Genomic DNA, 12500 nt, shown 5'->3' with positions numbered 1-12500 from the left:
ACTGACACGATGGATCTTCTTGAAGAGTCTGACTAAGGGGCATCAGCTTGACATACTTATTCTGTAACAGCAAAGAACATCATTGACCTTTCTATTAAAACTCAAAAAATAATGATCATATCCTATAAATACAAAACTGTATCTGCATTTTCTGCCTGAAAACAATAACAAAGTTATTTTCTGCTCTCTTATACACAAACCTTCACAGGGACATGCAGACTTTGCACATCAAGAGCTTCTGCCATGAGCGAGGCCATGACCCCCAATCTGCGAATCTCTGAAGCGTGCAGGAACTGGATGACTGCAACAGTGAGTCGGTCACTTGGGTTCATCCATGCATTGATGGAGGGAGATGCTGTGCTGAGCAAATTCCAGTCCAGTCTAGTAGAAAAAAAACAGGAAAACGACAATTAAAAATTATTTTTCTCAAAAGCAAATTAAAGAAAAATTTCTACTGCCACTCTAAATTCTTTTCTCTCTTTCTCTGTTATAACAGCCTCACAATATTTCCCACTAGTAAGAAAAAAAAAATGTAATATAAATATTCAAAATTACATTTTGTTAAAAATAATTTAAAAGACATTAACTTAATAAATGGACTGATCAAATAAAACAAATATCAACAGTTTATTCCATTTAAAAAAAAAAGTGATAGTGAAAACTGTCAGATCAGAATATGCTGAAAAAATACATTTGCCTCTACATCTACCATATAAGTAAAATATATTATCATTTTTCAATGTATATAGTATTCACCTTGTGAAATCAATCTTCTTAGTGAAGGGGGAGTGTGGTGGGGCAGCAAAGTTGAACCAAACAGTCCTCAATTCCACCATGAAAGACGTAATATCACGCTTGTCTTTGGTCTGTAAAATGTGTATATGTGTAGATTTGATAAGATTTGGGTCATCAAAACAATAACGTTCATATCTTGTCAAAGCATCTATGCCTCCATATTTCTTGTTAGCCAACTCTAACCAAAGTATTTAAAGTATATACAAGTATGTCTTCACCATCTTTCAGGAACAAATTGCCTCAAGTAAATCTGATGAGCTGAAGTCTTACATAAACATTCAGAAATACCAAGGAAAAGACATTTAAACAAAGAGACAGATTCCAACTAGTTCTTTATAGAGCAGAACATGCATCATAAATGCCAGTACTCCTGTATTACATCAAAGCAATAAAAACTTCCAAACCTTACCTGGACTACTGGCAAATCTTTCACACTATCATTGGCAGCAGATGAATTGGAATGTGGAGCCCCTGAATGACTTGACATGTTTGACATCTGCGAGACAGAAGATGATCCCAGTCTCTCTGAAAAGTCCTTGCGAATCTCAGGTCCTGTCTTTGAAGGCTCATTTGTGGCTGTCCCTGGCGCAGAACTTGAGCTCTGACCAGCACCACTGAACGCAGATGCAGTTGCTCCATTGTTTCCTCCGGATGTAGTGCCATCAAGCTTCCCACCTTCAGGCTGCTGGCCAAAGCCCTTCCTCTTTACAGCTCTGGTAAATGTATCAAGCATATGAGAATTTACTTGTTTCATCTTTTAATCCATAAGTAAAACTAAAAACATAAATATTAATAGCATACCTCCTTTGGATGGTGTAGTCAAGAGTACATACAAGTTCATAATATCAAATATTATAGTTCTGATGTTGATACTTAATATCTTAAAATCACTCTTTTACTAGAATCCAACTGTTAAAAATCATAAGAAACAAAAGCATCATTCATAAGCAGGACAGAAGGCAGTATACCTCAATGCAACATTCTCTAGGCCTGCTTCAAACATAATGAAACCCATTCTGTCATCCTCCATCACTGGTGTCCCTCCTGAGCCTCCATTGTCTCCCTCCTCACTGTTCACACGAGCACAGCGCTTGAAGGTAAACAATACCTGGGGAAAATGTGAAAATGCACTTAGCTCATTTACATAAAAGTGGCTCACTCAAGCCCAACTCAACTACCAATTTCCCTCCACACTTTTATTACATGTTCTGTAACAGAAGGCAATGAGTACTCTCTCACTAATTTACTCACTTTAGATCTGTGGTTTGGTACAGCTGTTATGCTAGCATCCTTTAGCAAAACACTTTCATTCTTGAGACGCCTTAGCTGGACATGCATCTTGTTCACATCTACCGACATCATATTTTCCTCCTGCTGTCTCTCAGAAGTCTCAATGTAAACTGGTTCAGCTAGCAAATCAACTGCATGTCTTGCTTTGCCTTTTCCCTGGAAGATTTTTTTTTTTCAATAAGTCAATCTGCATAGATTTCATTAAAAATTGTATCATGATATATTCAGCATGGCAACAGAATCCATAATATATCATTTATCAATGATTTTCCCTATTTCAGCACTAAGAGCAATAGTTTGATCAATTCAATCACAGAGGAGAGGTAATCTCTAAAGAAGGACACAAGTTCAATGAATGTTGAAAATAGTAAGTAGAACCTCATGATATCTTCTAATCTTCTAATTAATGCCTGTATACCAACGCTTCAGGAAGACAAAGGCACCATAAAGATATTTGCTTACAAAGGCCTGAAGTGAAAAAAAGAGAAAATAGTAGGAGTAAATTCAATCAATTTCCAGGGGCTTAATATATTATTGAAAATCACTTTGTCTGAAAGTGTGGAGTTCTTTGCTCCTTTCTCAAACCACATTAAAGCATGTTGTATATAAAATCATGCAATAAAAAAAGTAAACTACCCTTTCCATACCAAAAAAAAAATTTCAGTGATAAGAACATTAGTAATCTAAGTTATGGTCATAAATGAATGTTTAGGAGGAAAATGTATAATCTTGATTTAACATGCACCTATGAATTGTTCTGAACTAATTACTACAATACTGGACGCCCATGTTGTACTATGATTACAGAAAAGCATGAGTTATAAATATCATGAAAAGAGATATGAACAGAGATTAAAATCAACAAGTGGTTCAACTAAACCAGTGACCAAATGACATTTTGGCAGACATCAGAAGTGCTGACTTCTTTTCACTGAATAAACTATACTCCAAAGCAATAATAACTGTTATAGTATTTACTACTAAATACAAAGAAAGAGGCATTACTATCATAAAATACTTCTATCATGAATGATATTACAATGTCTTATACTTTACCTTCTTTTGCATAACAGGATCATGTGGGTTTCTCATGTACATATGGACAGACTTTTTAGACTGATGTCCAGAATAAAACTGAAGGCTAACGTTGTCTAAGCACACAGAGAATAGAGACACACAAGTCAAGTCCCGTATGTTATCCAGGGCAGAGAATGATATGACTTCTTCTACCACAGATGCCTGCAGTAATGTGACATTCACCTGAGTAAACAAAAATACTCATTAAGAAAAATCCCAAACCATGTACCCAATGCTAATTTGACTGAAATTAGTTACATTAACATATGAAAGGTACAAATACATACACACAAAAAAATACATCTTACTTTAAGATGTTCTCAATTTCTATCACCACAATGCATGGATGCTTATGTTATATACAAAATATTTACAAAAAGGAGCTTCCAAAAGAGAATTAAAACACATCTGCTCATTCAATTTTTATGCAGACTTATGCCTTTTACCCATTTACATTCTTATGAAAAAAATGAAAAAAATATTGCACAACCTGAGGGAATACGTTAACCTTTTTATAAATTTATCCATACAAACCACAAAGTACATAATTTTGTGGGGTCATGATGTAACATCAGCAGAATGACCTGGAAGAATCCATCCCTATCTCATTCTTGCATCAAAAGTATGCTCATTTTTTAATTATTACATTACTTCTTTTGTAATTCATGTCAGAAGAAAACCAAATAACTGTCTTTTGTAATATCTTCTACTTGACTGAAGGTAACTACTTTTTGTAAGTCAAGAATGAAATAAGATCCCAAGGTTTCAAGCAAATTGCTTTTGATGCATATCTAAAGATAAGAATTCTGTATCAAAGACTTATTTATCTTTTATGGCAACCAACATTTGAGGACTTACCCTTGGCACTGTGACTTGACCCTGCATCTGCTTGAAACAACTTTCCTGATAGGTTGTGCTCAGGACTGCAGACTGTTCTGGTGTTCCTGCTACCTTCTTATCCCTCAGCCGAGACCAGTACATGTAACGTTCCTTTTTGAGGGTGTTCTGCCCAGCAACCGCGGACAAAGATTTCATGTGTGCACGGTTGATAATCGACATGGGATGTAGCTGTTCCATAACTGGTGTTAAGGCCTTTAAAGACAAATAAAAGCAAGATAATGATATTTTCATGGCTCATACATATATAAAAATGTTTTAGTTTAATTTAGTATAAAATAACAGAAAAGGATGGAAATTCAGGAGATGAAATAAGAGAGGAGAAGAAAGAGGGAGCACAAATGGTAAAGCAATATTAACAGCAAGATTAAGAGTAAAAACAATGTACCTTCCTAAGTAGAACTTACCTCAATAAAAAGTTGGGCAGACTCTAAAGCCATTGGAGAAAGTGTTATGTCTATATCCTTCTTCAGCTTCACGACTACAGTGGTTCGTGTTGTATTGGCATCACACATCCCACCAACCACTTCCTGCAAATAGTGGAACAATTCTAAACTAAACTGGCAAAGGCACTCAGCCCTAAGACAGTATTTCATATAATCATAGAAGCTCTTTGTATTTCCATTTAATCTCAAAAGAACAAAACAAAAACAAAAATCAATCCTTGTATTCCACTTTTATTGCAAACAAGTTTAATTCAGTGAACCCTATTTTAACCCATTAGCAGCGCCCTATTTAAAGTACCTGGTTAAATACCTGTGAATCCTCATGACCCATCTCATCCTGTCCATCTCCCCATGTAAATATTGGAGTGTCCCATGTATACGGGTGAGAAGGGGTGCGGCCTGACGGGGGCGGGGGAGACCTTGGGGGAGCTAGTCTCCCACTGTCAACCATCCTGATGGCTGTGAAGCCTTCACTTATTTTCTCAAAAACTGGAATATGACACTCTGGAGCACCACAGTTACAGGCCTTGAAGCTCGGCATCGGAGTGTCCCAATTCATACATCGAAGCTAAAATTATATGTGGGTAATTATGAGAGTCATGCAAATAACAATATTGTGTTACAAATAATATATTTTTAAATCTATTGCATATGATATGTAAAATAGTAATAAATACAACTGAAAGTATCTCAGCAGTACAAATTCAACTGAATCAATAATAAGTAGCTGCTGATACTTAATTCACAGCAAGCAATAATACACAAGCACACTGCAAAATCTTTTGCATTATTAATATCATTATCCACATCTTTGAAAAATTAATTTATGATTAAAACACAAACTATCCATACATCTTAAATATATTCTGCATAATATATAAGATAAGATGAATGTTAAAAGAATTTGGGAATAATGTGGAGGAAAAAAGTATTGGACTCTATAAATACCAATATTGCTTTTGTTTTAATAATACAAGAGTAAGGAAATCCCTGTGTTCAGTTTCCATAACTGAATAACAAGATCGGGAAAAAATGAGGAAATATCTATTGAGAAAGCAAAATCTACATCCACAATATTCCATTCATAACATCCCTTGTGAATCTTTAAGTATATGCAGTTCTGTAAGTAAGACTTAGCTGAGAAGAAATATTAACAGGATACCAGAAATTAATCTTATTTGAAAAGATGGAAAATATAATCAACGACAAAAATATAAATGTTCATGTTCATACTTGAGTCATGTGGTTAATGTAGGATGACATGAGAAGTGGAGACTCTGTAATTGGCTTGTTGAGTTGCATGTGAAGATCTACTAGGGCAATGTCCTCTTGTGATGAAACTGCTGATATGAATGATGTGCTGGATACACTTCCAACCTCAGAGCTGCTATCTCCACTGCAGTCCAGTGATGCCTGCTCCAAAAACAATTTCATAATATTGAAAAATAGTATGCTGCTGCTAAAAGACATGCAAAAATTGAGGTAATCGCTCCTCCAAATCTGATATCACTTTGGTATGGACATCATGATATGTTAGAGTTTTTTTTTAATAAGGACATTTCTTAATCTTTACCAGGAAATATATTTCATGAAATCAATGAGCACCTATAAGTAACCAAGTCTTGCTGCATGAATTTATACCAATTTTTCTTGGGACTTAATTACCTGAATTCTCTCCCTCTTTTTCCTTGATCTTTTCGGCTGGTGGTATTCAGATCCTCTTGAAGACTCAGACCCAAGAGAGTGCAGAAGAGATGCTTGGCTGTGGTCCAAGCATGGGCTGTGGCCACTGCTACTACAGCTGCTTGTGCTTCTGCTACTATCATGTCTACTTCTACTACAGGAAGATGATTGGTTTTTGTAGCCTTCCTCAGTACTAGAAAAGGTTCATATAAATAAAACTTTGATTGCAAGAAATAGGAATTAAATATTTTTGTCAAAATATTTACTAAAATTAACCTTATGAAACAATCTTCCAAATTCTATTACAGTACAGAATATATCTTTCTGCAGCATCAAAAAGGCACCATAGATCTCCACTTCTTATCAGCAATAAGATCAATTTCAGTGGTGCAAGACCTGAAAAAATCTGAGCGTATAAATTAAGTTGTATGAAAAATAATATTTCACACAGCAAAAATCACAACACACACCTATGATAACTTCCAGAACTGATGGTAAGTTTACTGGGGTCATGATGTGGAGTTGGTGGTGTTGATGTCTCACTGGAGTGATCAGTCCTTATCTGTGAATGCTGATCTTCCAGAACTGGCTGAAGACTCAGTTGTGACGAAACTCTTGACAAGGTTCCTTCACCATTCCCTACAACAGTCATCTGGCAAAAAATAACACCTATATTGAGCTTCTCTAAAGCTTGTATATTCACTGATATGAATAACATTTGCTAACAATACAAAAGTATATAAAATTTTCAACTCTCACACAGCATATAGTATCATCACACAAAGTATATCATCTAGTCAATCCTGGTTATCTCCTTAATTTCATATGATGTTTTTCTTAAATTACCTGATCTTCATTGGCTGAGAAGAATGCTTCTGACTGTGTCTCACTGCCAATGGAGATGGTTCTTTGTACACTAGCCAAAAGACTCTGCTGACTAGACAGTGACTGTTTTGAATTTGACTCTCTCATTCCACTCACTGAGAGCCTGGGGCCACTGGCTGCATGCAGTGGTAGCTCTGTCTGCAGGGACAGACTAGAGGGCATCTTTGATTGCCTTGTATTATTCACATTATCCACAGAACGCCTTAGATCTGACAGACTACCAGGGGATGCTCCAGGTACACCCAAAACTACATCTTTGGATTCGTCAGCTCCCTTAGGGCTCCTGGAATCAATATCTATTATATGGTGGTCTGAATCATGGCTAGTAACTGAGACTTCTCTCTGATATAAGTGTCTTGGGTTTAGTCTATCTGTACAATGTAAATCTGTCACGTGGTGGAGAGCACTGTTTCCACGATGTATATCTGCTGGAGTGGCTGGAGATGCACTCTTCATGTAGCCAGAGCTAAGTGCACAGTGTTCTTTATTGGCAGTTGCATGACAGTCATACTGACTCTGAGATAGATCAGAATATGCTCCACTTTGAAATACAAGCTGACCTTCATGAAGGATACTTTGGCCATAACCAGGGTCTTCATTTCTCTCATTCACTCTGAAATACAAAGACAGTAACTATATACAATATCAATTACATAGTTTGATGGCAATAATAATAATCATAATGATCAACATTACAATCATCAGTGATGTTAATCATAATGATGATGTTAAATAACTATAACAACAAAAATGAAAAAGTAATAATAATAATATCAGTGTTAAATAACTATAACAACAAAAATGAAAAAGTAATAATAATAATATCAGTAATCATCAGTGATGTTCATCATAATGATGATGTTAAATAACTAAAACAACAAAAATGAAAAAGTAATAATAATAATATTAGTAACATATTCAATAACAAAGGCAGTTACAATAACAGTAAGATAACAATAATAGAGACAAGGAGGAAAAAAAAAGGGATATAAGTAGTAAAAAACACTAACATCAGGAAATAAAGCAGGAAGAAAAAATCTATAATGTCAAAGCTCAACAAGTAAACAGACATACCTCAACTGAGCTATATTCAAGCCATTATAAAAGTCCTGTTTACCAGGCTTGAAGAACAGCAAACCATTCCTGTTGTTTCCGAAGAAGGCGCAACCTCCTACACAGCCACACTTGCCAAACACCTGAGCAGTTACCTTGGTGGTCTCCTGAGCCCAGAGGAACCACAGGCGCTTGGTCTTTTCATCGTGTAGTTTGAGGAACCTGCGGGAAGGGAAGAACTTATCAGTGAGATAGGGTTTGCTTATTATGCTTCTGAATCTGGGACCATAGGTACAAAGGATGTAAATGTATAATAATATGCTGTTTTAATGAAAAGCAGCATACAAGAAAAAGGAGGAGGCAAGATGAAAAGAACAAAAGAAAAAAGAAGAAAAATAAGTGCAAAGGGGGGTGGGGTGAAGTAAGCAGTCATTAATTACAATGAAAACTTTATAACTTCCATAACTTGGCAAGAAAATGTCATCCATACATAACATCCCCTGCAATTACATAAAAATTGATATTCCAAAAAAGGGATATCATTAGGGAAATAGATGTTCTACCTCTCTTTCTCAAAGAATGTTTTGGCAGTTGAGCTCAATCAAATTACTGATCTAATTTGCAGCAAATTAAATTTTACACAAAATGGAATTTTACACCTGCCAATTTCTTTAGCTTACTTTAGTGATCTCAAAATGTCATCACTTCCTTTTGATTATCTTCATCAACTCTCTTGTTCAATCTTCAGATAATTAATTTTGAGTTATAGAATACTTAAATATTATCTCACATTTAGGTAAAAAGTACCATGCAATGACAGTAAAATAAATTTCTTACTTGTGTTGAATGAGCTGCATATCATGATGCAAAACATCCATACTGGTAGCCGCATCAACATACACCGGCCCTAGCATGACAGCAGAGGACTCAAGCCAAACATCGGAATACACATCAGCTAAGCCCAGACCACCACCACCAGCACCACTCGTAGAAGTCCCACACGTTGAAGCCACCTCTATGCGCCCTCCATTTTCTTTTAGGCCCGACTGACCACAGATGTAGTTTCGTGCACTTATGTTCTGGATATGAGCAGTAATGCCAGACCTTGTATGCTGACCATGAAGATTGCAAGTTGCTACTCTAATAGGATAAACCTGAAAAATTATATCACTTCATTAGTAATCTTTACTGGATAAGAATTGCAGCTCATACCATGAGATCATCACCTATAAATAAAATAAATAAAAAATATAACATCAAAGATCATACATACTCCATTAGCTTTCTTTTAATCAATTTCCTTTAAAGCTAGTATTTACTGAAACTGGTAAACCATTTACAAAATAACAAAAAAGGTGGTAAGTAAATATGTGATCACAATAATCAATTCCAAAACTGAGAACCCATTTAAACCTCTCTAATGCAAAACTCATCTTAAACTTACCTCTATACTAAGAATGGTTCCAGATTCCACCAAGTTCAAATTGAGACCATCAACAGAAGCTCGTACCATTTTGTACTTTATGGCATCTGTTGTAGGGCAAAAGTGGTCTGCTGTTGTATGTATACACTGCGGCTGTGGGGTATTATGATAGCAGTACATGTAGGGCCGTGGGTGACGCAAAGTGTTCTCCATGTCTTCAACAGTTAGTAAAAAGGCTTCCAAAGCTGTAAGGATGTTTTGAAGCTGGAAGGATACACAGATTGTTATAAGTAGTGACATGTGTAGTACCACATATTATGATTATTATATAAAAGATAATCAAATATCAAATTAAAAGTAGTTTGTCCTTTTTATAATTAATTTATTGATAATCAACTGATGAAATATATATACTCTGGCCAAACAATCTACTGTTATTGAATCTGCCATACCTGAGGTGTTGTAAGCTTGCCCTTGAGTGTTCCAATTGTGAGCTCCACCAACCAGGCATACTCGAGTGTTTCTTCATCCAAAGATCGGTCCTCTGAGCTAAACATAGCATGACCCCGCATCTAATACAAAAAAGTAAAAAATATAATTAGGCTTGCATAAAAGCACAAACATATAAGGCATGTATGTGCCCCTCTTCCCTCAAACATATATATATATATGTATAGTGAGAGATATTACCTGTAATCCAGATAACATTAAGAACCCTGTATGAAGGTGCTGGTGAGCTGGAGGGCGGTGGCTGAAGGTGTCTGATGTGGTGAGAATCAAGGGAGATACCACAACTTGCAGTTGTGTCTCAGTATAATTCTTGTTCATCTCAAACACAAGATGATCCAGTGATACTGTTGGGCATGGAGAATCACCTTCTGTGCAGTCCTGTAATATTCAAATTCATTTCTTGTAAGATAAATGTAATGGTGCAAGATTTGAACTGATATAGGATACAATATCTTGATCCTGTGCTAAATGTAATCTATATTTTCAAATTATATAACAACAGTAATTACAGTAAAATCTAACAAAAACACGTTATGCTTTACCTTTACTAGATGTCCATGCACATTTCTTATATCCACATAAACTTTCACTTTAAATTGACGATATTTGCGGGAATCAAACTCAGCTTTCTTTTCCTCTATAACACTGTTTGACTTTGAATCTTCATGCTGACTCAGATCAACTGGGTTATCTTCATCAATGTGCGTCTGATTCATATCAGTAAATTTCTGATCTTCTCCAAATATATTTTCCTGTAAAAGATATCAATTGCATATAGTGTAGTTGAAGGCTTGAGTGGTGTTATTTACTCATAGAAACAATGCACAGAATAACAAAATGAAAATAGAAAATGTTCACATGATATACATAAATGTATTCACCTTAAGGTTTATAAAGAGCCGGAGAACTGAGCCATATAACTTGATTTCTGAAGGCTTGGCAATACGAAGATCCACACTGAATATGTCAGGATTCATTGAAGTTGGTTCAAACAGTTCTCTAGGTATACTCTGTTAAAGAGGAAAATAAGTCAATAATAAAATAAACTACAGTAAAAAATAATAATAATAATAATACACATTACATTATACTCAATGTGTGTGTACTCCTACAGATGGTTGAGCAATTGGGTAACGCATGAGACAGACAGAGAGAGTTTGTGTATGAGGTAAAAACTTTGGTCTCTGCAATCTAATTAATCCCAAAACAGTCCTAGTTTCTGTCCATACTTTTGTGATTTCCATAGGAGATTTCTTTCTGTTTGGTGCTCGAATTGGCGACAAGAGAAGCTCTTCCTTTTCTGGCGTGGAGACGTTGGCCTGAGGCGATGGCCCGAGTGGGGGGACTGGGTGATATATGTACCCAATATTCAGCTGAAGTTCCGGCACATGCCAGGAGTCAATCCAGCCAGCACTATCACCAAAGGCAGAAGATAAAAAATGTTACAATAGTGTTTTGCTTATGTACATTCAAATCATGCTTCACGTGTATAGTAATAAAAGGTCATTAATAATCTCTACATGGCTTACTTTTTATATAGAAGAAGAAGAAGAAGAAGAAGAAGAAGAAAAAGAAGAAGAAGAATTTTTAATTTGTAGGCATGTGTGACTGTGTGTGTACTTATGTATTCTTATTTACATTAAAAAATGTATATCAAAATGTCCATATGCATGTTTGTATGTGTATGTGTATGTTTATCTTTGGCATTGTAACAAGAAATTCAAAGCTATTTCACCAACCTTAGTTTACAAAACTTCCTCCATTTATCATTTGAAAAGGGTTGCTGTGGTCTTCCCTCTGGATCAACTAGTTTTGCATTGCGGTCTAAAGCAGCAATGATGTTTCGGGAGGTGTTTGATGGAGGAAGATACAAGCTTAAGTCGACTGTCTCGGCCTGGAATTACAGGAGATAAAGATGACAAGACTGTACCTGTGTAACACCCGAATATCACAAGAAACAAAAAACCTGCATATAATCATTTGGACTAAACATCTTCAGTAATATTATAGACAGCAAGTGACACTTACTAGCATGAGAAATTGGAGGGTAACAGTTTCTGGCAAGAAATCAATAAATGGAAGAGTAAACTTCAATTCAAACAAGTCCCCACAGAAGGCAACATGAGCTGTTGAAAGAAGGCAAAATCATTATGAACTTCATCAAAATAAGTATTCTTAACCCATTCACGCCGGGGCGCTCGCAGAGCGTTTTTGATTGCGTCTAAAGTGTAATCATGTGTAGAAAGTAGTGCTATGTTCAGAGGATGTATATCAGTCGAAAAGAGGTAACAAACATAGTTTTTTTTTCAATTTTTTTTTTCTTCCTAAACGAAAAGAATATTTTTTTTTTTTTTTTTACAATTTATTTTACGATAGTCTTTCGACTCAGATCATCATATTCACACGTCGCTACTGGCCTCCCGGCGCGCGGTTAAATTAGT

The 12500-nt window shown here is 35.7% G+C and overlaps 1 protein-coding gene across 14 annotated transcripts in view; it reads right to left on the bottom strand.

The window, feature by feature from the left end:
* tweek (transmembrane protein KIAA1109 homolog tweek) overlaps window positions 1-12500 on the bottom strand; it is a 77951-nt gene that overhangs the window by 54695 nt on the left and 10756 nt on the right. For 13 of the 14 annotated variants that reach the window (XM_086537662.1, XM_086537663.1, XM_086537656.1 and 10 more), the window contains exons 13-36: window positions 12088-12185; window positions 11799-11953; window positions 11289-11472; window positions 10941-11069; window positions 10602-10811; window positions 10240-10437; window positions 10002-10121; window positions 9571-9813; window positions 8964-9280; window positions 8148-8348; window positions 7035-7686; window positions 6659-6840; window positions 6171-6381; window positions 5739-5918; window positions 4816-5073; window positions 4467-4589; window positions 4021-4254; window positions 3142-3345; window positions 2047-2241; window positions 1764-1903; window positions 1205-1508; window positions 757-866; window positions 201-381; window positions 1-61 (exon numbers count right to left, since the gene is read on the bottom strand). The exon at window positions 1-61 is cut by the window's left edge and continues 101 nt beyond it. In XM_086537662.1, coding sequence (XP_086393788.1) covers window positions 1-61; window positions 201-381; window positions 757-866; window positions 1205-1508; window positions 1764-1903; window positions 2047-2241; window positions 3142-3345; window positions 4021-4254; window positions 4467-4589; window positions 4816-5073; window positions 5739-5918; window positions 6171-6381; window positions 6659-6840; window positions 7035-7686; window positions 8148-8348; window positions 8964-9280; window positions 9571-9813; window positions 10002-10121; window positions 10240-10437; window positions 10602-10811; window positions 10941-11069; window positions 11289-11472; window positions 11799-11953; window positions 12088-12185 — 4890 coding nt within the window. The remainder of the gene's footprint in view (window positions 62-200; window positions 382-756; window positions 867-1204; window positions 1509-1763; window positions 1904-2046; window positions 2242-3141; window positions 3346-4020; window positions 4255-4466; window positions 4590-4815; window positions 5074-5738; window positions 5919-6170; window positions 6382-6658; window positions 6841-7034; window positions 7687-8147; window positions 8349-8963; window positions 9281-9570; window positions 9814-10001; window positions 10122-10239; window positions 10438-10601; window positions 10812-10940; window positions 11070-11288; window positions 11473-11798; window positions 11954-12087; window positions 12186-12500) is intronic. The other variant, XM_086537664.1, reaches the window with a different exon arrangement.

This window comes from Penaeus japonicus, unplaced genomic scaffold, assembly GCF_977035675.1.
Source record: "Penaeus japonicus unplaced genomic scaffold, GWHDUDI00000001_assembly GWHDUDI00000006, whole genome shotgun sequence".
NCBI lineage: Eukaryota > Metazoa > Arthropoda > Malacostraca > Decapoda > Penaeidae > Penaeus > Penaeus japonicus.
This window is presented reverse-complemented; position numbering and strand designations above follow the sequence as displayed.